General features: G+C 40.7%; 1 protein-coding gene across 3 annotated transcripts in view; it reads right to left on the minus strand.

Moving 5' to 3' along the window:
- Positions 1 to 14,763: 14,763 nt before the first annotated feature.
- Positions 14,764 to 26,886, minus strand: part of dennd5a (DENN/MADD domain containing 5A) — a 266,025-nt gene continuing 253,902 nt past the window's right edge. For all 3 annotated transcript variants that reach the window (XM_087996558.1, XM_043705881.2, XM_043705880.2), the window contains 3 exons: positions 19,742 to 19,865; positions 16,788 to 16,956; positions 14,764 to 15,585 (listed from right to left, as the gene is read on the minus strand). In XM_087996558.1, coding sequence (XP_087852684.1) covers positions 15,402 to 15,585; positions 16,788 to 16,956; positions 19,742 to 19,865 — 477 coding nt within the window. In that variant the 3' untranslated portion in view covers positions 14,764 to 15,401. The remainder of the gene's footprint in view (positions 15,586 to 16,787; positions 16,957 to 19,741; positions 19,866 to 26,886) is intronic.

Consider the following 26,886-nt stretch of genomic DNA (forward strand, 5'->3'; position numbering starts at 1 on the left):
TGTTGTAAGCAAAATATAATCAAGTACCAATGTCAGCATCATGTAAAAGGGTGCAATAATAGGATGTGAACTTCAAATGCTTTTGACAATGATTATAGAATGAAGGTAAATAAGTAGTCAAGTATGCTGCTGTAATTTTGAGTACTTCTGAAATATAGTTGTTTTGTTAATTATCTTTAAGTTTCCATTTTATCCTACCACCATTTTATAATTGCAAACTATAATAATACATTTATGGCCCCCACTTTCTTGATTATAAAGTAAGTTGATTTAATTGGGTAGATCCTGGGAGCTATGGACACTTGAGGTGTATGGAGGATTACAGCACCTATGCATGCAAATGGATGTTGGCATGAGCAAGAGTGGTGGAAATTGGATAGGGGCAACTGATGAAGAAAAAGAACAGCTAAATAAGGGGAGCCCCACATAGCCATCCTGGTTGGAGGAAGGGAGCAGTAAAGGAGCAAATGACATAAATAGAAGGGGAGCTCCATATATCGAGAATATGGTGCTGGAAAAGCACAGCAGGTCAGGCAGCATCTGAAGAGCAGGAGAGTCAATGTTTCAGGCAAAAGCCCTTCATCAGGAGTCTCAGAGGCTGCCTGACCTGCTGTGTTTTTCCAGCACCACACTCTCTACTCAAATCTCCAGCATCTGCAGTCCTCACTTTTGCCTGAGGATGATTGTTGCCTGTTCAGATGGAGGTTTGATGAAATCCTTAGAGAGAATCTGTGGAATTGGAGTTGTGTTAGTCAGTGAAGTGCTATAAAACATAGAACATAGAACAATACAGCGCAGAACAGACCCTTCAGCCCTCAGTGTTGCACCGCCCTGCGAACTAATCTAAGTCCATCCCCCTACATTATCCCATCATCATCCATGTGCTTATCCAAGGATTGTTTAAATCTCCCTAATGTGGCTGAGTAAATTACATTGGCAGGCAGAGCATTCCACGCCCTTACCACTCTATGAATAAAGAACCGCCTCAGACATCTTAAATCTATCACCCGTCAATTTGGAGCTCTGCCCCCTCGTACAAGCTGACATGAACATCCTAGGAAAAAGACTTTCACTGTCTACCATTTCTAATCCTCTGATCATCTTGTATGTCTCTATCAAATCCCCTCTTAGCCTTTTTATTTCCAATGTGAACAGATGCAAGTCCCTCAGCCTTTCCTCATAATATCTTCCCTCCAGACCAGGCAACATCCTGGTAAATCTCCTCTGCACCTTTTCCAATGCTGCCACCATCCTTCCATCTTTCCAATGGGGTGACCAGAATTGTACACAATATTCCATGTGCGTCTGCACTAGCATTTTGTATAGTTGCAGCATCACATCACGGCTCAGGAACTCAGTCCCTCTTGCAATAAAACTAACACACCGTATGTCTTCTTAACAGCACTATCAATCTGGGTGGCAACTTACAGGGATCTGTGTACATGGACACCAAGATCCCTCTGTACAACCACACTATCAATAATCTTTCCATTAACCCAGTATTTTGCCTTTCTGTTATTCTTCCCAAAGTGAATCACCTCAGATTTATCTACATTGAACTCCATTTTCCACCTCTGAACCCAATTCTGCAGTTTATCCAAGTCCCTCTGCAACTTGCAATATTCTTCCAAACTGTCCACTACTCCACCGACTTTAGTGTCATCTGCAAACTTACTAATCCATTCACCTATTTCTGCGTCTAAGTCATACAGTCATAGAGATGTACAGCATGGAAACAGACCCTTCGGTCCAATCGTCCATGCCAATCAGATATCCCAACCCAATCTAATCCCACCATATCCCTCCAAACCCTTCCTATTCATATACCCATCCAAATGCCTCTTAAATGTTGCAATTGTACCAGCCTCCACCACTTCCTCTGGCAGCTCATTCCATACCCATACCACCCTCTGCGTGAAAACGTTGCCCCGTAGGTCTCTTTTATATCTTTCCCCTCTCACCCTAAACCTATGCCCTCTAGTTCTGGACTCCCTGACCCCAGGGAAAAGACTTTGCCTATTTACCCTATCCATGCCCCTCATGATTTTATAAACCTCTATAAAGTCACCCCTCAGCCTCCAACCCTCCAGGGAAAACAGCCCCACCCTGTTCGACTTCTCTCTATAGCTCAAATCCTCCGATCCTGGCAACATCCTTGTAAATCTTTTCTGAACCCCTTCAAATTTCACAACATCTTTCCGATAGAAAGGAGACCAGAATTGCATACAATATTCCAACAGTGGCCTAACTAATGTCCTGTACAGCCGCAACATGACCTCCCAACTCCTGTACTCAATATTCGAACCAATAAAGGAAAGCATACCAGACGCTTTCTTCAGCTGTACAGCTGTAGCCCCAAAACAGATCCTTGTGGCACACCAATAGTGAGCGGACTCTTGGCTGAATATGTTCCATCAACCACCACTCTTTGCCTTCTACAAAAAGCCAGTTACTAATCCAAACTGCTAAATCACTCTCAATCTCATGCCTCTGCATTTTCTCTAACAGCCTACCATGTGGAACCTTATCAAAGGCCTTACTGAAGTTCAGGTACACCATGTCAACTGCTGTATCCTCATCCACATGCTTGGTCACCTTCTCAAAAAACTCAATGAGATTTGTGAGACATGACCTGCCCTTGACGAAATCCTGTTGACTACCTGCTATCAAATTGTTGCTCGCTACATGATTATCAATCCTATCTCTCATAATCCTTTCCAAAACTTTTGCTACAACAGACGTAAGTCTCACTGGTGTATAATTACCTGGGTCATCTCTACTGCCGTTCTTGAACAAGAGCACAACATTTGCAATCTTCCAGTCCTCTGGTACTAAACCTGTAGGCAATGATGACTCAAAGATCAATGCCAAAGTCTCCAACGCCTCCTCCCTAGCTTCCCAGAGAATCCTTGGATAAATCCCATCCAGCCCAGGGGACATGTCTATTTTCACTCCTTCTAGAATTGATACCATCTCTTCGTTACTAACCCTTATCCTTTCTAGTCTAATGTCTCATATCTCATTTTTCTCCTCTATAATATTTTCCTTTTCCTGAGTGAAAACCAATGAGAAATATTCGTTTAACACCTCTCCAATCTCCACAGGGTTCATACACAACTTCCCACTTCTGTCTTGGACTGGCACTATTCCTACCCTCGTCATCCTTTTATTCCTCACATACCTATAGAAAGCTTTAGGGTTCTCCTTTATTCTACCTGCTAAAGACTGCTCATGTCCTCTCTTTGCTTTTCTTAACTCTCTCTTTAAAACCTTCCTAGCTAATCTGTAACTCTCATCTGAACCACATACATCTACGTAGGAGGAGATGAGGCAGATCAGAGGATGGCGCACGTTTATTCCGAGTTGTATGATGCTTACCTTTCTGAATCTAAGCAGATATTAAATCTTGTCAGGCAAAAAAGTCCAAAAAGTTGGAATAACGGGTAGTCCCATAAAATAGTAAGTCAAACAGTCAGGGTAGGGAGGAACAAAGCAGAGAATGAGATAACAAGAGGTCAGAGACAGTATGTTCCTGTTAGGGTGATGGGCAAGGCTGGTAGATGTAGGAAATGCTAGATGACTAGAAAAATTGAGGTTGTGGTCAAGAAAAAGAAGGAAGTATCAGATATAAACAGTAGGGATCTAATGAATCCCTCGAAGAGTATGAAGGCTGTAGAAGTATACTTAAGAAAAAAATCGGGAAGGGAAGGAAGGGACATGAGATAGCTTTGGCAAATTGGGTTAAGGAGAATCCAAAGGGATTCTACAAATACATTAATGACAAAAGGATAACTAGGGAAAGAGTAGGGCTTCTTAAAGATCAGCAAGGCCGTCTATGTGTGGAACTGCAGGACATGGGGGAGATACTGAACGAGTATTTTGCATCAGTGATTAGTGTGAAGGAGAACATGGAAGCTAGAGAACCTGGGGAAATAAATAGCGATACCTTGAAAAATAGAGGAGGAGATGCTGAATGCCTTAAAACACATAAAGGTAGGTAAATGCCCAGAACCTGATGAGGTGTACCCTAGAACTCTGTGGGAAGCTAGGAAAGTGATTGCTGGGCCCCTTGTTGAGATATTTGTGTCATTGATATCCACAGGTGAGGTGCCAGAAGATTGGAGGTTGGCTAACATGGTGCCTCTATTTAAGCAAGGTGGGAAGGAAGTCAGGGAACTTATAAACTGATGACCCTGTCATCAGTAGTGGGCAAGTTGCTGGAGGGGATCCTGAGGGACAGGATTTATGTGTATTTGGAAAGCCAATATAGCTTTGACCTTGGGAAATCATGTGTCACTAACTTGAGTTTTTTGAAGTAGTAATGAAGAGGATTGATGAAGGCAGACTGGCGGATGTGATCTATATAGAGTTAGTTAAAAATCACACAACACCAGGTTATAGTCAAACAGGAAAATCGGCATTTCAGGCAAAAGCCTTTCATCAGGAAAGGGGCTGGGAACCTTGAGGATGGAGAGATAAATGAGAGGGGGGGCTGGGGCTGGGGGGGAGGTAGCTGAGAGTGCAATAGGTGGATGGAAGTGGGGGGGGATGGAGAGGAGGCTGGAGCAGATAGGTGATAAGGAAGATGGACAGATGGGACAGGTCATGAGGATGGTGCTGAGCTGGAAAAATGGAATGGAGTAAAGTGAGGGGAGGGGAAATAAGGAAACTGGTGAAGTCCACATTGATGCCATGTGGTTGGAGAGTCCAGAGGCAGAAAATGAGGCATTCTTCTTCCAGGCGTCGGGTGGTAAGGGAGTGGCGATGGAGGAGGCCCAGAACATGCATGTCCTCGGCAGAGTGAGGGGGGAGTTGAAATATTCAGATACGGAGTGGTGGGGTCGATTGGTGCGGTGTCTCAGAGATGTTCTCTAAAGTGCTGTGCAAGTCTCCCCAATGTAGAGGAGACTGCACTGGGAGCAATAGATACAGTAAATGACATGTGGAAATGCAGGTGAAACTTTGATGGATGTGGAAGGCTCCTCTGGGGCCTTGGACAGAGGTGAGGGGGAGGTGTGGGCGCAGGTTTTGCAATTTCCTGGCAGGGGAAGGTGCCAGGAGGGGATGATGGGGTGTTACAGGGCGTGGACCTGACCAGGTAGTCACGGAGGGAATGGTCTTTACAGAAAGCAGATAGCGGGAAATATATCTCTGGTGGTGGGGTCTGTTGTAGGTGGCAGAAATGGCAGAGGATGATGTGATATATGCGGAGGTTGCTGGGTTGGAAGGTGAGGACCAGGACACCATAGAACAAATCAGATGGCCTCCTTCTTTGAAGACTGCAATTTCCCCTCCTACATAATTAATGATGCCCTCCAGCGCATCTCATCTACATCTCGCACCTCCACTCTCAAAACCCACTCCTCCAACCGCAACAAGGATAGAACAACTCCCCTGGTCCTCACGTTCCACCCAACCAACCTCCACATACATCGCATCATCCTCCACATTTCCGCCACCTACAAATGGACCCCAACACCAGAGATATATTTCCCTCCCCACCCCTATCTGCTTTCCGTAAAGATTGTTCCCTCTCTGACTTCCTGGTCAGGTCCACATCCCCTAACAACCCACTCTCCCGTCCTGGCACCTTCCCCTGCCACCCCAGGAATTGCAAAACCTGTGCCCACACCTCCCCCTTCACCTCCATCCAAGGCCCCAAAGGAGCCTTCCACATCCAAAGTTTCACCTGCATTGCCACACTTCATTTACTGTATCTGTTGCTCGCGATGCAGCCTCCTCTACATTGGTGAGGCTGGACGTCTACTTGCAGAGCACTTCAGAGAACATCTCTGGGATACCTGCACCAGACAACCCCACCGCTCCGTGGCTGAACAATTCAACTCCTCCTCCCACTCTGCCAAGGTCATGCAGGTCCTGGGACTCCTCCAGTGCCACTCCCTTGCCACCTGATGCCTGGAAGAAGAATGCCTCATCTTCCGCCTCGGGACTGTCCAACCCCATGTGGACTTTACCAGTTTCCTCATTTCCCCTCCCCCCACTTTATCCCAGTTCCAACCTTCCAGCTCAGCACCGTCCTCATGACCTGTCCCATCTGTCCATCTTCCTTATCACCTATCCACTCCACCCCCCTCTTCGATCTATCACTTCCCAGCCACCTCCATCCACCTATTGCACTCTCAGCTACCTTCCCCCCAGCCCCAACCCCGTCCCATTTATCCCTCCATCCCTGAGACACCCAGCTTCATTCTTCATGAAGGGCCTTTGCCTGGAACGTTGATTTTCCTGCTCCTCGGATGCTGTCTGACCTGCTGAGCTTTTCCAGCACCACTCTAATCTTGACTCTGATCTCCAGTATCTGCAGTACCCACTTTCGTATAGTTCAACAGGTTTATTTGGAAGTACTAACTTTTAGAGCACTGCTGCTTCATCAAGTAACTAGTGGGGCAGGATCATAAGACATATAGTCCTGTCTCACTAGTTAAGATCACGGTGTCTTGCAATTAAGACAATATATTCTAGGTTTGTTCAATAAATCGTCTTAATTACAATGACAGTGCGATATTTTGCTATAAATTCTGTGTCTTATGGTCCTGTGCCACTAGTTACCTAACAAAGGAGCAGCACTCTGAAAGCTAGTACTTGCAAATAAACCTATTCGACTATAACCTGGTGTTGTGTGATTTTCAACTTTGTCCACCCCAGTCCAACACCAGCATCTTTATATCATATATAAACCTAAGTAAGGTATTCAACAAGGTTCCTTATGGTAGACTGGTTAGCAATGTTAGATCACGTGAAATACAGGGAGAACTAACCATTTGGATACAGAACTGGCTCGAAGGTAGAAGAGAGAGGGTGGTGTTGGGGGACTGCTTTTCAGATCGGAGGCCTGTGACCAGCAGTGTGCCACAAGGATTGGTGCTGGGTCCACTACTTTTGGACACCAAAATAAGTTTACCTCAGAGTACAATGGGGTCTTGATCAGATGGGCCAGTGGCAGATGGAATTTAATTTAGATGAATGCGAGGTGCTGTATTTTGGAAAGACAAATCAGAGCAGAACTTCTACACTTAATGGAGAGTGTGCCTGAACAACGAGACCTTGGAGTGCAGGTTCATAGTTCCTTGAAAGTGTAGTCGCAGGTAGATAGGATAGTGAAGAAGCCATTTTGTATACTTGCTTTTATTGCTCATTGAGTATAGGAGTTGAGAGGTCATGTTGTGGCTGTCCAAGACATTGGACAGGCCACTGTTGAAATACTGCTTTCAATTCTGGTCTCCCTGCTATAGGAAGGATGTTGTGAAACTTGAAAGGGTTCAGAAAAGATTTACAAGGCTGTTGCCAGGGAAAGGCTGAATAGGCTGGGGTTATTTTCCCTAGCGTGTCAGAGGCTAAAGTGTGACCTTATAGAGGCTTATAAATTCATAAGGGACATAGATAGGGTGAATAGACATGATCTTTTCCCCAGGGTAGCAATGTCCGAAACTAGAGGGCATATTTTAAGGTGAGAAGAGAAACATTTATGGGATCTAAGGAGCAACTTCTTCAAGCAGAGGGTAGTGCATGTATGGAATAAGCTGCCAGAGGAGGCTGGTACAATTACACCATTTAAAAGGCATCTGGATGGGTATATAAAGAGTTTAGAGGAATATGGGTCAAATGCTGGCAAATGACAAGATTAATTTAGGATATCAGGTCAGCATGGACAAGTTGGACCAAAGGGTCTGTTTCTGTGTTGTACATCTCTATGACCTCCTGTTGCCATTCTGATTGCTTCCAGGGTTCCTTTCAATAGAAAACCTTTATTTATTTTGTGCTGTTTGTCATCCTGTTTGCAATCCATGATTGTTTAAGGACAGCCAAAAGTGGTATTTTAATGCTGTGGCCGGGTCAAAGAGCCACAGCCAACATACACCCAACCCACTCCTGGCCTTTCCACTGCATGTCAGTTTACTCCATTAAGAGTCTACCGTTGAAACATTTGCAGTTGACACGAAAACGTAATTGTGACAACATGACAACAGCTTCTTCGTCTGACAACATTGGGTTGTAATTCTCTAACAAACCTCCAACACTTGGAAATGTTTTAGGATTGGTTTCTAAAACAAAAGTACAAACTGTTTTCTTTTGTTAAATAACTGCTCTCACTGCAAAATGTAGATTTGTGTCTAATATCTAAGTCACTACCTTCATAAAACAAAAGAAACTACTTTAACACTTTTCAAATTTTAAATGAAAAATCGAGTCGCAACTTTTGCATCTGAGAAAGTGGATAGGAGAACTTGAACTTTTTAACCAATATCTTCTATGATTGGCTAGTGATGCTGTTGAACCTTTGCAAAAATTTGTCCTTGGGCTTTTCTTTAAATAGTTTTGACAAATAACAGAGCTGAACAATTGATGAAGGATGGAAAGAAATATTCTTGTCATTGAATTGACTAAGTGCTACTGACACATGTCCTGGATAATACCACAAATGCGTATGCTCAGACTGCAGGATCTGTCTTCAATTCAAGTTCTGGCAGAATAATCGAGGCCAAGTTCAAATCTTTAGAACAAACTGAAACCTTCAAATGAAAGCTAAAGGAAAAGTAAAATAATAAATAAGAGGGAAATTCAAGTAGATTATTTTGTAATTATATCTGTCATTCTTAACTTTTTATATGGTTAAAACTTATTTTGCATATAGAAATGTTGAGTTATTGAGGAAAAATGGAGGACAAAATTTTTCTAAGAACAGTTTAAATCATTGGAAAGGTCACAGTTTCAAAAATTACAGTTGGTTCTTTTAACTGAGCAGTCATGATTGGTTAAATTGTAAACATTTAGCAGTTACAAATTGGTCATTTTCCAGCTGCTTTTCTTTCTTGCTTTCTGTTTGTCTGTTTCACAACATTTTTTCTGGCTCAAAATGAAACAGTGTGAAAACAATGAATACAGAGGGTCAGTGAAGTCTTGACACCAAAATCATTCATGTCAAAAATGTTAACTTATGACAGAAGGTGAAAATGTCCACAAAATTCACAATATAAACAATGAAAAAAGTAATCAAATATAAATATCTCCAATTTGAATGTTTTGCTCATTATTTGTATTGAAATATACTGTGTCATTTTATTCATAATTTAAATTTATGTGCTATTTTAGATAAGGAAAAATAGTATCCCACTATTTTGGCAAACATTATTTTGTACGAACTGGTGGAAATTTGTAGCATCACTTGTGAAATATCAATGAAGAACCGGATCATTTTAAAGCAAAAAATCAGTCTAACTTATTGAAGTACAGATTATTTGGTTATCAAGTGAATGTGAACTCTGGTACTGCAGGTACCCAAATTAATTTCAATCTAATTGAAATGAAGTCTGTTAAATTCAGTAACTGAATGTGCATTATTTTTGTTAAGTAAAAGTTCTGAAAATGTATTACTACATATAAGCGTCACATATAATAGACCTGGATTTAAAATTACAGAGATTTATGTGGAGGTTCAGTTGGACCAGATGATTGGTTTCAGTGCTGCATGATCTCTGTAATTTTAAATCAAGGTCTATTATATGTGATGCTTATATGTAGTAATACATTTTCAGAACTTTTACAGGTTTTTGGGTGTTGGGATGATTGTTCCTGTAATTGAGTATTTGTTCAGTGCTTTTGGCTTTCCTGTAGACACTAATTTTCAGCTCTCTATTGGCTTTTTGTTCTACTGTGACATCTAGGAAGGAGAGTCTGTTGTTGTTGTCTTCCTCTTTGGTTAACTTTATACCAGTGAGGATGTTGTTTTATGTGTTTGTGGGTTTCTTCTAATTTGTTCCATTTTGTGATGACAAAAGCGTCATCCACATAGTGGGCCCAAAGCTTGGGCAGGATCATGGGAAGGACTGTTTATTTTATCCTCCTCATAACTGCTTCTGCTAAGAGTCCAGATATTGGTGATCCCATAGGCGTTCCATTGATTTGTTTATAGATCTTGTTGTTGCACGTGAAGTGGGTTGTGAGGCACAGGTCTACTAGTTTGAGGATGCTGTCCTTGCTGATGGAGTTGGTGCTGTCAGGTGTTTGTGTCCTTGGTTTGTCTAGCAGTGAGGCCAGTGTTTCTTTGGCCAGGGTGATGTTTATTGATGTGATAGGGCAATCATGTCGAAGGAAACCATGACCTCGTAGTCCTCTACCTTGGTGTTTTTGATGATAAGGAATTCCTGGCGGAGTGACTTGATTCTTCCAGGTGTTTCAGTTTGTGTTGCAGTTCCTTTGCTAGTTTGTATGTTGGTGTACCAGGAAATGAGACTATGGGGCTGAGGTAGTGGGGTATTACAGCAACCCTGAGGAAACTTCTCAAGACAGGTGAAATTAACACGACAGACCTCCAAAGAATGAAATTTGAACGTTTCAACATACCCAGTTTCTATGGATTACCAAAGGTACATAAACAAGCACCGAAACCAATCATCTGGTCCAACTGAGCCTCCACATAATTCTCACCCACAAACCTGGCTACACCAGGACATTATTTAAACAAGCCACAACACATTGCAGCACCCAGGAATGATGCAAAGCCGAGGAAAAACACCTATACAATTTATTCAGGAATAATGGGTACCCGATAAGCGCAGTCTACTGATTCCTACACAAAAGACCTAAACAAAAAGATACAATACGCCCAGAGACTCTAGCCACCCTGCCGTACATTAAAGACATCTCTGAGATGATGACCAGACTACTCCGGTCCCTAGGCATCATGGTAGCCTACAAACTCACCACCACACTGAAACAGCTCCTGATGAACTTAAAAGACCTCATATCAACAATCATCAGAATGAGCGTCATACACAAAATACCCTGCAAGGACCGCAACAAACATTATATTGAACAGATGGGCAGGAAACTAGTCACCAGGATACATGAGCACCAACTAGCCACCAAAAGACATGACCAACTATCACTAGTATCCATACATACAGACGAAGAGGGCAAATAGTTTGACTGAGACAATATATCCATCCTGGGACAAGCTAAACAAAGACACACACGGGAATTCCTTGAGGCCTGGCATTCAAACTGGAACTCCATTAACAAACATGTCGATTTGGAACCTATTTACCACCTCTCAGAAAAACAACCCGAAGTAATATCACCCACCATAACAGACCAAGACAGATATATAGCAAGCAGGACAGAACACCAGTGCTTCATTGGAGGCCCACCCATTATGTTACCTAGCATGGTGATGAAACATCTGAGAACAAATCTCCCAGCTCAGTAAGCAAACTTATAACCTGATCCACAACCTGAGCTACAAATCTTCTCTAAAATCGCATTAATATACCACAATGATATTAATCGTTGATAAACTGACATACATTGCCTTTTTTGCAGGCAGAAAGGACATGTTCACACACTGCATTTATTTCAATGGATCTAAAGAAGTGACAGTCTTTCTCTGGTTCATTTCTCAGATCAATCAGAGTCTACCTGCTCAGTTTAAAATTGAATTTAAACAAATCGAGGAAAGTAACTGTCATGTACAAATAACTAATGCATTCTCCCTGCCAATACCTCTATCAAGCAGAGTCCACACAAATGAATCAGCACTCTCTTTTCAACAATATAAATAATATTTTCCCTCTACTTTGATATTTCATGCAAATTATCCTTGCGAATTCAAGACAAAAATGTTCGGCAAAATGTGTCTTTTCCCAAAAATATATGCTAATAATCATATTTATGCAACTTGAAGCATTTCACTTCTCATAAATACAAATGAATCATAGACTGATATACACCTTCTTAAAAATTATGGAAATCATATTATAGTAGTATTATCATTGTACCATCATAATGTTTTATGTTGAAGTAATTTAATGTTAAAAATCACACAACACCCAGGTTATAGTCCAACAGGTTTAATTGGAAACACACTAGCTTTCAGAGCATCGCTCCTTCATCAGGTGATAGTGGAGGACTCAATCCTAAAACATAGAATTTATAGCAAAAATTTACAGTGCGATGTAACTGAAATTATACATTGAAAAATACCTTGATTGTCTGTTGAGTCTTTCATCTGTTTGAATACCATGATAGTTTCACTTCTTTCATGTGTAAATCACAAAACCTTTTTTTTAAAAGTTGCATTCTCAGGTTAGCTAACCTGAGAATACAACTTTTAAAAAAAGGTTTTGTGATTTACACATGAAAGAAGTGAAACTATCATGGTATTCAAACAGATGAAAGACTCAACAGACAATCAAGGTATTTTTCAATGTATAATTTCAGTTACATCACACTGTAAATTTTTGCTACAAATTCTGTGTTTTAGAATCGAGCCCTCCACTATCACCTGATGAAGGAGCGATGCTCCGAAAGCTAGTGTGCTTCCAATTAAACCTGTTGCACTATAAACTGGTGTTGTGTGATTTTTAACTTTGTACACCCCAGTCCAACACCGGCATCTCCAAATCAGGAAATTTAATGAATGTTCTTTGAGTTTTTGACATTGAAATAGCTCTAGGTTAGATTTCTCATTAGGTAAAAACAATGACTGCTGATGCTGGAAACCAGATTCTGGATTAGTGGTGCTGGAAGAGCACAGCAGTTCAGGCAGCATCCAAGGAGGATGCCTGCCTTGAAGAATTTTCCTCCTCTCTCTACAAGAAATCAGGGAGTCCCTCTCCCACTGCAACTCCCAGGTCATTTCCTCTGCCCTGAAGCTCTTCAACCATGTCGTGAAACAAACTCGCTACCACAGCCACATTTGCTTTCTCAGTGCCTGCCTCCGAAACCAACTCATCCCACACGGACTCCGGACCACCTTTAAACCAACAGAGTTCGGACCCGAACAGGACAAACAGTAGTCTACAGATTCAAAAACACCAGCAACGGTTCTCCTTCAAAATCCTCCGCTCCACGCTCGCAGCAATGCACTGGCACCTAACCTCTCCACAGTCATCCCTGCCTCAGCTGAGGGCCACACTCTCTCAGAATTGCAAAGGACCCACTCTGTACTACATCCTCAGGAGAATTCATACTCTCAACAAACAGTATTTCAATTCCATCTCAAACATCAAAAACTGTAAGTACAACAAACTTTTATCTACCCACCTCCATAACGAACGCTCCTCAAACATTCCAGAAGATTTCGCTGCTCCTTGGATGCTGCCTGAACTGCTGTGCTCTTCCAGCACCACTAATCCAGAAATAGATTTCTCATTACATAAGTAGATTCTTCACATAACTAAATCACAATGATTTCACTGAAATCACACTTTCAGTGCTACTCAACAAAATCATCAGACATGGAATGTAATTATTGTATGAAAATCCACTCTTGATATCCACAAGGAAGATAATGGAGAAATCATTAATAACAAGATTTTAGTACCAGACTTCTAAACTTATAAAGGGAACAAAGGAAAGAAGAAACATTTTTTTCTGTGGAGTGGGCAACTCCTTTCATCAGGAATATCAGCAATGGTATGATCTGCCTGTATAGCATGCAAAACAACAGTATGGACTGTATTTTGATTCATGTGACATCAATAAATCACTCAAACTCAACTCCAAACATGCTAATAGCACCTGCGTGACACCAACTCCCAGACTGTAATGGTACCCGGACACAGATGTTTCACAGTTCCACATTATCCATCTGTGTAAGGATCCAAAAGGCAGAAGCCTTCTATCCCTCACCATTAATGGTATAGCTGATTAATACCACTGAAAGCAGAAGGAAAGACTAAATCCTTATACACTGCTTATAGGTCTTTTTCCAATCTCATGTATAAAACTAGGTTCATTTATATTTATTTTATAAATACTTAAAATTATGCCAGAGAAATAATCTGCGATACAATACAGAGGTACAGACTCTCTGAAAACTAAAAAAAAGTGGTCATAATAAAAGTTTTGCAGAGCATGTGGATACAGCAGTGTATGTAAAATATTGTTTGTAACTAGATAATTGATGAAAAGTTCTGCAACTTTACCTAAATCTCAGTTTTATTTCTACAACAGAAGAAATCTGAAACTTTGTGAATAAACATTAATTGTTGCCTTTTTTTTGTCAGACAGTCAAATAAACCATAAATAGAACACCAATAAGTTTTGTGGTACATTTTTATATTTTTTCTAACTAAAAGGTAAAGCTGAATATGTGTATTAAGGAGTCGACAAAACCACCAAGAAAAAGAGTTTCATAATCTGAAAAGTGTAAGCCTGAACCAAGTGTAAAAAAAAGGAAAAAAAGGGGATTAATACTCTGGCTAGAACTTCTCCTGTATTTCCTACTCCTATGGTTAGCACTTCATTGAGTTGTAGCAGCCTATCAGAAAAATGCATGGAACCCCCAAAGTCGAATGTGCACCCACAAAATCTACACCTTTTGTAATACACTAAGGATGAAACTGGTCTAATCAACTATCAGGGAACAGACTCACCATAAATTTGCATCTAACTTTTCAATATTGCGGCATTTATTTTTCATTAATTTGGAAAAAAATTGCCAATTTTTTAAATTTCAAAAAATGAAAGCAAAGGTATGGTTAAGAAATGAGTTTCTAACAAGGTTCAAAAAATATTTGGAAAGAATGAAAATTTGTTCTAAGTCTATCTCATGATACTGGCATAAATCTGTATACCCTTCTGATTACTTAACATTAGCCACACCAAATAAATTATGTTTAAAAGCAATATTTTTCACAGAGACTTCATAGAAACGTGAATCTGAAGGGAAAATGTTTATTTATGGACAGTCAAATCTCATCTTTGTTATAAAAGACAAATGAAAAGGAACCAAGTAGGGGCAAGGAAAAATTATTTTTTTAATCAAAATGAAATACAAATGAATACTTTCTCAGCTTAATATCAGACACTGATCTTTAACCCTTCAACATTTGAAAAAATACGACCTATTTTCCAAGAATTTTACAAGAATACTATGTGTATGTTTATATATTATACATATTACATACACACACACACTTTACAAACATATGTATATATGTACACTTTTTTAAGCAGCTACAAAGTAAAACCTATGCCCTGCTTATGTACACTTTTAAAAAAATTCAGACACTTTTAAACTGCAAGTTAACAGTGCAAGGATTGGCCTGTGCAGAAAAATAAATCAAGTGTAACACTTCTTATTTTCTTTAGAAAAGAAGTTTGAAACAAGCATAATTCTTGAAGAGGTACACATAACTGTACAACCAAACAAACCTACAATGATTGACTAAACATTAAAAGTCAGAATGTCTGTACATTCTTTCAAACCTTAGGATAACCTGATAACCAGGTTCAAAATGGCTCACTGCACTTACTATATGGCAAATAGTTTCTACAACTTAAAAACAAGTTGCTGAATTCCAATATTGCATTCATTTTTAATTTCAAAATTTGTGCAATGCACTTGTGCACATTCTTCCATTGGATGTTTGTGATCTTTAAATTTCAATTCCTTTGACCAGCGATGTCTCGAGTGTGATATTAAATTCCTGCAAAGTTTGCAGCACTCTAATTAGGGAGTTAACTAATGTGTGGTCTTTAATCAGAGCTGTATCTTCATACATCTGAGCGATGAGAGGACAGTCAGCAAGCAACGCAATCCAATGATGCAAGAGATGATCCCTGACAAGTTAAAAAAAGACATCATGATGGTTGAATCCAGTTAATCAATTGTGGGAAACAAACTACAACTGGAAAAATCAAAAGCACAGTATTTTAAGCAAAGAATCAGATTGGTACAAACATGAACGAAAGGGACACATTTACTGTCACCAAAATATGGATGGGTTTTATTATATAAGAAAAATATTTTTGTATCTAATCAGTCTGAGAGAGAAATAAGAGATTAGTATATTTTGCGTAATTGTTTTTGACAGGCATTTAAATGCTTCATTGACAACTAGTACAATAGTTCTTGCCTTAGAGAATAAAGGACAACCGCTTGAGAAACTCCATTGCCTGAACAAAGTAGTCACTGTCTGAAATTGTTAGCACCCTGATAGCATTTTCCTCTCCCAAAACTATTTATTTGAAATTTCTTCATGTCACTTTCCTTTTTAGAAGAACGGCTAATTAGAAACTGCAAGAAAAATCTCAAAGCCTTTAACTTTCCTAATTTGGAATTACACAGTTAACTGAGCTAAACAATTCTTAAAAGGAAACACTTTAGAACAATAGTGAACACAGGATTGTAGTACAAACACATTTAACAATTGTACTCAAATTTAATCTATGGGAACTTCTCTAGAAATAAAACTTACACATCGATTTGCTAATGAATATCAATTCTGGCCAAATTACATTTTTATGATTTAACCTAGTTACATTATTGTCTATCCCATCATTTGTTGTCCAACTCTGTTTTGTTTATTGAGCTATTCCTTATCTGATTATAGTCAGAATCCTTTTAGCAGTGGCTTTCCTTCCGATCTCACAATATTGCTACAGTCTCCAAACGTTACTCTGATTTCCCTCATGTTGCTTATCTACATGATCTCCCTCATCAATATTATCTGCAAATGTGGAGTCAAGTTCCATATGTGCTTCTGTTGCACAGCTATAACCTTAGTCCTCTCGGTCATCCACTTCATTCAACCCCTCAATAGCTCCTGTGCAGTCAGATGGTGTAGTCTTGGATAAATCTCATCTTATTCCAGTTGAACAATGTGCGAATATCAAAGCTAATATTGTCAGCCCCACCATACACAAAATAAAAATATAATATAACCAGCTTTAAACCAAATAAAACAAGGATTCAGTTAGATTGCATAGGCTTTAACACTGCTTTATTTTTACAGTACACAAAACATAAATAATTTTGTTACCTTGCTCCCAGACACACCAGAAGTTGAAATTTCCCATCCTTCCCAATGTTCCGAGGGGCACCATTTATAGCAGCAACAAACTTGCAAAAGTTTTTGGCTCTAGTTTGCCAATTCTCTTCTTGGGCAAGATCAGTATGTTCCAAACTCTCAAAGTACATATAGGCTTTCTCTGAAGATAAAATAAGAATCGTACAGTATTGGTTAGGTATCATAGCTATGCAAATACATAGCAAGTTACTCCTCAATTGCAAACAAAGGGGCCGATTTTGCCATCAATGTTTGCTATCAATTTTGCCAAAGGGGCAAACACGTGGCCTAAAACTGAAGCAATGGGGATTTTAAATTTAAATTACTCAATTGAATCCAACCTTCTCCATTAGCTGTTCTTCTAAAAAGGAAAGTGACATGAAGAAAGTGACATGAACTGGACCCAGGAGCAGTTTGTAGTCATGCATGAGCAGGAACGGTGGTAAGATGGTCTCAATAAGTACGCAGGAAGCATGGAGGGCAAAAGTGTTAGTAGTTTAGGAAGATGAGATGAGCTGTTGAATGGACATAATGTATGAAATGTGAAAGTTGTAATCCACAAGCCTTGGTGAGATATATATGCAGTGGCAGAGTTAAAACAAATGATGGCCTTGGAACTGTGGGGTCACAGAAAGAAGATAGAAGCATTTACCCTTGCAGGGTGCAGGAAATCACTGGCCTTCTTGTGGTATTGCCACGTGTCCCTTTTAGCACAGGACACAGCACTGACCTATGCTGCTATTTGTGTCCAGTCTGGCTAAGGCTGTTGCGTGGTTTCCATAAGTGGTCAGCAGGGAAAAGGACTGCCCTCCACTCCATAACCCTTCCTACTAGCACTTCAAATACCCTGTCCTGGAAGTGGGGAGATAGCTTTCATTTCTTCCACAACATCATCACGATCAAGCAGCACAACTTGAAGTGTAGTTCCTGGCTTGCAGAGTCTGAAGTGATGTGTAGCTGGGCTTTAGATGCTGCAGAAGAGTGTGGGCTGGAAAATGTCACCAGTGATAACCATTTCCAATTCTCTAGCCATACAATTCCCCAAGAATTGTGCCTAACAGCTTGCTTGAATAATTAATGAGATGAACAGTGGAAGATCACATGAGGAAGTTTGTCCCAACCCCTGGTGGATTGGATGCCATGAAACCCTCTCACCAGCAGACTAGCCTCAAAGGTGAAAATTCAGCCCATGCATTCTCCAGTGAATAAAGTTACATTCAATGGTATTGAAAACCTGTTGCTAATGCAACGCCTCAACATATGCTTCAACAATTACATTGATTTAAAGATCTGATGTTTGTTGACTCTTTAAAATAGTTGAACAATTGCCAGGCATATTTGATTGAAAGGTGAGCTTTTGTAAATTAAATGAAGAGATGCATAGATAGGTTGACGGTCAGAATCTTTTATACAGAGTTAAAATGTCTAATACTAGAGGGCACACATTTAAGGTGGGGGGGGTTGGGTGGAAGTTCAAAGGAGATGTGTGGGACAAGTGTTTTTACACAGAAGGTGGTAGGAATCTGGAATGCCACTGCCAGGAGTGAATTTGGAAGCAGAAATAATAGGGACATTTAAGGGACTTTTGCATAAGCACATGAATATGCAAGAAATAAAGGGATATGGACCAAGGGCAGGCAGAAGGGATTAGTTTAATTTGGTGTCTTGTTTGGCATTGCATCATGGGTTGAAGGGCCTGTTCTTGCACTGTACTGTTCTAAATTCTATGTTCTAGACGGCTATCTACTTAGACAAACTCAAAGGTACAATTTTATTGAGGTCTAGAAAGTTTATTTATATAATGGTGCAACGTAATCCCATTTTGAATGCTAGGTTGAGATCTAAAAATGGGTTAAACTCAGCAGAGATTGCATACACAGCTGTGAAAAGGCTGTAGTTTGGTAGCCATATGAGGGTTAATAGGATCAAAATGTTTTGTAGAGGATTTTACATGGCTGTTCAATGAGCACTTAAGATGACAGCTCTTTATTTAAAATGTGGAGTTTAATGGCTGTGTATTTGGTATACATTTTTATGAGTTCCCAAGAGAAGAAGTTTTTTAACTGAAGTTTGAATGTTATTATTTAGAAGCATATTAAAGTACAAGCTTATTAAAGTGTGAGCATATTAAAGAATTCCCATTGTTGTTATAGGGGTCATAAGTTTGGCTCCTATTGACACTGAGTGTGGTTATGGTAGATGCACAGAAGCTATGGAGCAGTCATGGTAAATAAAGGGTGAATGGAGGAACATTGATGTATGGAGAAGGTAAAGAGAAGTGGGTGAGGGATGAGGTATCAGTGACCTAACAGTCTCATCCACAGAACACCAAGGTTGATATCTCAGAGAAGGGGTGTGGATCTCTAGCATGCTGGCCTTGGTATCCAACCGCCTTTGTTCCCATCTTATTCTGTGGGAAGTGGCAGGGCCAACTTCAGCCCATCCTTGATCCTCTGCAATGAAAATTACATGCATGCATCTTCATTCAGAATTTGGGGATGTGACATCAGGAATCAGTCTAACTTGTGGTTCCCAAGCCAATGATGAAAATTTGGCCCAGTGCTTATGTCTATTTTGGATTGTCTTAATTCATCCTTCTGATTTTAGAATTTAAGATACTAGCTTGGTGGCTAATACTTGGTTTTCCTTGAACAAAAACACACATTTACATACAAAATCGAAGTAGAAAAAAAATTATATCAACAAACAGGAAACCAAGTACACGGATGCTAATGAGCACGGAATTCCAGTCTACTGAAATGGATCTAATTGACAAATATCTTCCTCTGAAAACTCTCTGTAGAATTATTTCATAACTGTAATCACAACATATTTAATCTCTTGTACCAAAAAGGATAAAAGCACAATATACCACCAAAAGAAAAGCTACAGGCTTTCATTGAATAAACTTCAAATATTCTATTTACCCATAAAGTCCCAAATGAAAATACTTTTGAAGAGTCGAGGTGACTTGAAACCATGGTGAAACACTTGTTCTAAAGCTGACACAAGTCCATTTTCCCCACAGAGCAGTAACATTAGGCTTCCCCTCTACATTAAAAAAAAAAGAAAATACATCATTTTATTTAAGAACAGCATAGCTTGGACAACTTATATTCTGATATATACACTAAATGATTGGAAATGGTAGCTTATAGGAAATAACTGGATGGAAGTTGCAACTTGCAGGGAGCAGGTTGGAGAGGTGGTAATATGCAGAAGGCCTATGATTCATGATTCTCTCGTTTGATGTAAAACTTTAATTAATGAGTGTAAGTTACCAGGAAGAGAGATGGAGGGAAGCAGGGGCAGGAGGTCCACAATCTCAAATGCGGATGCTTCTCCGGCAGAAACCTAAATCCAAACGATAGTTGTAAAGGCACCTATCTCCTGAATTTGCCAAATCCTTGCCTTGAAGAATCTAACAGAATACCCATTACTCAAGAAACTGGCAGATAATAGTTAAATTTCAAAAACAGAATGCCAATAGAACTTAGCTTCATTATCATGTTTAAAATTCAAACCTGTTTTCTTGGAGGGATGCTCACCCATCCACCTAGTAGCTTTTGTTAAAGCCAAAAATAGCAGGTTGGAGTTGGATTTAAGCTGGAAAACAGATTTGAGATTTCATATCCTAGCCAAACCCACCAATGTTTTAAACTTAAAATTTTAACTATAGATTAATGGAATGTTTATAGCACAGAAGAAAGCTATTCAAACTATCATGTCCATACTCGTTCTCTGCAAAATCTGGTTCCACACCCACCATTTATTTGTAACTGTCATCTTCAGATTCTTTTTTTTTGTAAGTATATTTATTAGCAATTTGTTTAAACTTTACAAACATATAAAATTATTGAAAAATACAATCAATAACAAATATCAGTATAATAAAAAAAAGCACAAATTACAATACAACTGCTGTCTACTGACTAGTAACCTACCCTATAATACAAAACAAACCCTAACACTGTGCAAAGCAACACCAACAAATAAGTAAATAACTAATAGATCAAAAAAAGAAAGAAAAGCAAAAAAACCCAAATAAAACGCAATACAGAACAGTTATGTTCGGCACAAAGCTCCCAAACAAAGGAATGGGAGTATTGTATATATACCCTTATTAACTCAGGAGTCCCCCCCTCCAAGACCCAGGGCTTAACAAACCTAACCATCCCAGTTAAACAAACACCCTAGTTAAGATAGCTGACAAATCTATACCCAAATAACTGCCATGTCTTTTAAAAATGGTCTGTTATGTGGTGCACCATGTTTGTAAAAAAGTCCAAGGGAATATGCTCCATAATTAATTTCTGCCATCCCAGCAAGCCCGGCGGGTTCTCAGACACCCAGTTCATCAGAATATTCTTCCGTACACAGTATGCAAGAATATTAAATAGTTTCTTCCCATGCCCATCTAAAGTTGGTAAATTTGGTAGACCTAAGAGGAGAGATATCGGGTCTACTTTGACTTTAGTCCTCAATACCCTGTTTATCTCTCCTTCCACAGTGCTCCAATAAACATGGAGCCTATGGCATGTCCAGAAGCAATGGGTAAGAGTACCTACACTTATTTTACATCTAGGGCACACTGAAGATACCCCTTTTTTAAACTTCATCAGACGGTTTGGTGCCAGATGAACCCTGTGCAGAACTTTTATCTATGTAGTGTATGTCCTATTACAAATTGAGATCTTTTGAGCATTTTCCCATATGTTCTCCCATGTTTCAGAAGAGATCTCCACTCCTAGCTCTTGCTCTCAGACCTCACATAACTGGTTAATATCCTGCCAGGCCCTGTCACTCAGCAGGCGATAGACGGCACTAACCGAAAGGGTGCTTGTGGAAAGTAGCAACAAACTCTCTGTATGGGACTTATAGGACTTAGTGAGAAGTGTAGTCTTCTTCTGGATGAAGTCCCTAACCTGAAAAAAACGGTAAAGATCTCTGCTGGGCAACCTGTATATGCAGCTCAGTTACTCAAAAGACATCATAACCTCCCACTCAAACAAGTCTCCCAAACTAGAAACTCTTCTCACTGCCCATAGTTTGAACCCTGAGTACATCATCCCTGGTCAGAACTCTGGCATGCCAACTATAGGCGTAAGTGGTGAAGTTTTGGATAAGCAATCCTTACTCTGAGGTATCACCCTCCATGTCTTGACTGTACTAATGACAATGGGGTTCCGGCAATGGTCCATAACTGTCCTCATCTTATCCATGAACAACAGGTAAATAAGAGGCCACTTTGCCTGGGAGGCCTTGATATCCTGCCATATTGAGTTCGGATCGCTACCTACCCAATCGCAGACAAAGGACAGCAGGGAACTCAATTGATACCTCATGATGTCTGGGAAATCAACTCCTCCCCCTCCTTGAGGCAATTGCAATCTAGTAAGTTTGATGAGGGGCCGCCCACGATGCCTGACAAAGGAACCAAACCATCCTGTAAGCTTCCATAGCGTTGACCTGGGAAACATTATAGGAAGCATACGCAAACGAGGAAGAACATTCATCTTAATGAGAGATACTTGGCCCAGCCATAAAATTGGAAGAGCCTCCCATATCTGGATTTCCTGCCTAATATTGTTGAGCAAATGAGCAGAGTTAGTCCGAAATAACAGATCAAACGTGGGGGTAATAAAAATGCCTAGGTATCGGAACCCTGCCCGTGACCAGTTAAAAGGGAACTTAGGGCCACTTTCAACTTCTGGCACATCCTTGAGGTTTCCCAAAGGCATAGCCTCCGATTTTGCAAAGTTAATCTTATATCCTGAAATAGCCCCAAATGAATTAATACATTGTATCAAATGGGGTACCGAGGTCATCGGGTTCTATAAAAACAGAAGGACACCATCTACATACAGTGTAATCTTGTGTGCCCTCGGTCCCACTTCCAGAGCGGTTATGGGGATGTTCTGACAAATGGCCTTTGCCAGCAGATCCATCACCAACATAAACAACAACGATGAGAGGGGGCAGCCTTGTCAACTACCCCTACCAATCCTAAAGTTCCCAGACTTCACCCCATTGGTGATGACCGTGGCCAGAGGGTGGCGATATAAAACCTCCACCCACCTAGCAAAAACCCCACCCAACCCAAACTTCTGTAAGACATAAAAAAGAAACGGCCATTCCACCCGGTCAAATGATTTCACTGCATCTAAGGAAATCACCAACCCCTGAAGCGATCGTTGCTGACAAACTTTGACCATATTCAGCAACCTTTTAATATTATTAGAGGACTACGGCCCCTTATAAAGCCTGTCTGGCCCTCTTTAACAATATGGGGCAACACATTTTCCAATGTCAGCGCCAGGATCTTAGACAGAACCTTGAAATCTGAATTTAATAGAGAGAGGAGGCACAATCCTCAGGAACCTTCCCCTTCTTAAGAATTAGGGAAATATTAGCTTCTCTCAAAGATCGTGGTAGGCATTCATGCAAATAGGAGTGATTGTACATCTCCAATATCAGCCCTGACAGAATCCCTATAAACTCCTTATAAAACTCACTTGGGAGACCATCAGGGCCAGGCGCTTTCGCACATTGAAGTTGCCTAGCTGCCTCCTGTATTTCCTGAACTGTCAAGGGGGCATTAAGGAGAGAGGCTTGTTCCAAGGTTCCCCTGGGAGGTCCAGGTTCTTAAAAAAGGCCTCCATTTTAGCCCTCCTGTCCTCGCAACCTTCAGACCGATACAATTCAGAGTAAAAACTCCGAAAAACCTCACTAATCTTTTTAGCATCATACCTAAGGACCCTGGCGCTGTCTCTGATTACAGTAATGGATTGGGGAGCACACTTTTTCCGAGTCAGGTACACTAAATACTTCCCTGGCCTACTCCCATACTTGAACAGCCTTTGTCTAGCAAAACAAATTCTTCCTTTGTGTTTTGTGTCAGTATTGAATTCAAGGCAGTCCGGAGGGGTATGATCCACTGTAGCTTAGGTCACCAAAGGCCATGCAAAATGTGCCACCTCGGCGGCTTTCAACCGCGTCTCAAGTAGACGCTGCTGTTCCTCCTTCTGTCATTTCCGGCTAGCCGAATAGGAAATAGCTAATCCCCTAGCAAAGGCCTTAGTGGTCTCCCATAGCATAGACGGACTACTAGTTGTACCTGAGTTGATAGTCAAGAATTCCTGAAACTCCTTCAAAACGTATTCCACAAATTTGGAATCCTTAAGGAGAAAAGGGTCCAAACACCAGTGCCACAAACCTAGCCCCTCACTCTTGGCCTTAACTTCCAAATATACCGCTGCCTGATCAGAGATAGCAATATTCCCAATTTTACAACCCATAATTGAATGCAGAAGGGCCGAGGGCCAGAAAGAAATCAATCCTCATGTGATATTTATTTGGATTTGAAAAAAAGGTGAAGTCCCTGTCAGTAGGGTGAAGACATCTACAAATATCCACCAACCCCAATTGCTCGCATAAGTCAGCCACCTGCTTGCCTGCGAAGAAGTACTTGGGGGGCCTACTAAGCATCCTGTCCACTGTCGGATCCAAAAGACAGTTAAAATCCCCCCCCCCCCCTATAATAATGTGCCGTGTTCCAAAGGCACACAGCTTAGAGAAAGCACTAATCAAAAATTTGAGGGGATGCACCGGAGGACAGTAGACATTTAAAATACCATATTCCTCTCCATGTATCAGGGCTTTAAGAATCAGAAACCGTCCCTGCTCATCTTTCACCTGCTCTAATAATGTGAATGGAAGATTTTTCTGGATAAGTACTGCCACTCCCCTACTTTTAGTAGAAAAGGATGAAAAGAATACCCGGTCATAACCCCCTTGTTGTAACTTCAGGTATTCTCCATCATCATGATGAGTTTCCTGCAACAAAGCGATATCATCCCTTTCCCTCTTAAGGCTAGAAAACACTTTTTTCCTTTTAACAGGCAAATGACTTCCCTTGATGTTCCAGGTACACCATTTAATAAGACATTAAGCCATACCCCCTTTCAGAGACCCTTGAACCCCTGGGAGGGGGATCCCTGCTTACAAAGCACCAAGCACAAGTAAATAAAGACTCAGAGTCAAAGAATTAAGTATACAAAAACTATTCCATCATAACTACAAATATTACCACCAAAAAATTACAAAGAAAACCAACTATTAAATCTTGAATCGAAGACTCTTCCCCTGCCCATAGGGGACACTCACACTACCCATCGCCTCCTTCACAGCCTCTTCAAACCCAGACTGTGCCCCAGCCTTAGTCCAGCAAAAAAAAAGTTGATGATCCTTAAATCAACAGAAAAAAAGACAAAGTAGGATGAGCACTTCACCCATCCCTGGCTTCATGTCACTCCTACTTGTGACTAAAAGAGAAACAGAACAAACAACAAAGAACATTCACAAAATTTCCCATTATAAAATCCAGTTAATTAAAAAAGGAACAACTTATTCCAAGTTTTATTTCTCCCCCTTTCCAAAAAAGAAATTATTAGAGAGAAAGAAAGGAATAAAAAAAGGAAGGGAAAACATGGGGAAAGAAGGAAAAGAGGACGAACATTAACTGCGTTCTTTAGGCCAGTCTGTCTATTTTAAAGTGTCTACAAAGTTTTTAGCTTTATCCACTGAGTCAAATGTATAAACTGAGTCCGTGTGGCTGAAATGGCGCACTGCGGGGTACCTCACAGAGTTCTGGATGCCCAGGTTTCTCAGCTTCTTTTTAGCTTCATCGAAGGACTTCCTCTTTCGAATTAAAGCTACTGAGAAATCCTGGAAAAACATGATTTTTGACCCGTTGTACAGCAGTGCCTGCGGATCATTTCCCAGTAATTTAGAGGCTTCCATGACTTTTTGCTTGTCCTTATATGAATGGAAGTGCACTAGAACCGTGCGGGGGCGCTGCACTGGCCCTGACCTGTACACTGTAACCTGATAAGCCCTTTCAATCTGCAACCTGCTAGACTTGACGTGAAGGCCCAAAAACTTCGGGAGCCAGTTGGACCAAGGCACAAATCTTCCCACGGATCTCCTCAATCGCAGCTCCTTTCAAGGTAAGTCTTTCCATCGTCATAGCCAGTTCCTTTGAGTCTGCCAGGTCCCCGGGGGAGGGGCGAGGGTTCAGGGGAGGCTGCTGCAGAGTCTGGTGTGTTAGGTGCTGTAGGGGAGTATCCTCCCTGCTGCTGTTTGCTCACTCCTTTTCCCTTTGGCATCCTTCCCACTCCCACAAATTATCAAATATGTGTTCTGTAAGGTTTTAAACTATAATTCCACCACATAAGTTGGCCAGGGATGGCAAAAAACACCAGTATGCCTTGGCTATTAGGTAGAGCTGTCCACAGCAGTTGTACAGAATCGCCAACATCTTGCCAAGTCTCCATCTTCAGATTCTTAGCCAAGTCCCTTTTTTGAAAGCCATTTTTAAAGCTGTCTTACCACATTTACAAGCAGTGCATTCCTGATCCTAACCACTCACTGCATATAAAAATACATTCTCATGTTGTTTTTGATCCTTTTGCCATTCACCAATCTGTTTACTTAGTTCTTGATCCCTCCAAAATTGGAAACAATTTCACCCTGTCTAAATCCCTCATGGTTTTGAAAACCTCTTATCAAATCTCTCTCACCTTTCTCTTCTTCAAGAAGAACAATATGCTTTCCTTTATTGGTCAGAGCATTGAGTATAGGAGTTGGGAGGTCATGTTGTGACTTATAGGACATTGCTTAAGCCACTTTTGGAATATTGTGTACAATTCTGGTTTCCCTCCTATAGAACGGATGTTGTGAAACTTGAAAGGGTTCAGAAAAGACTTACAAGGATGTTGCCAGGGTTGGAGGGTTTGAGACATAGGGAGAGGCTGAATAGGTTGGGGCTGTTTTCCCTGGAGCTTTGGAGGCTGAGGGATGACCTTAGAGGTTTATAAGATCATGAGGGGCATGGATAGGGTAAATAGACAAGGTATTTCCCTCAGTGGGGGAGTCCAGAATTACAGGGCAGAGATTTAGGGTAAGAGGGGAAAGATTTAAAAGCGTCCGAAGAGGCAACTTTCTCACGCAGAGGATGGTACATGTATGGAATGAGCTGCCAGAGGAAGTGGAGGAGGCTGGTACAATTACA

Source organism: Chiloscyllium plagiosum, unplaced genomic scaffold (assembly GCF_037043375.1).
Source record: "Chiloscyllium plagiosum isolate Xiang-an unplaced genomic scaffold, Cpla_swu_hap1 HiC_scaffold_18, whole genome shotgun sequence".
NCBI lineage: Eukaryota > Metazoa > Chordata > Chondrichthyes > Orectolobiformes > Hemiscylliidae > Chiloscyllium > Chiloscyllium plagiosum.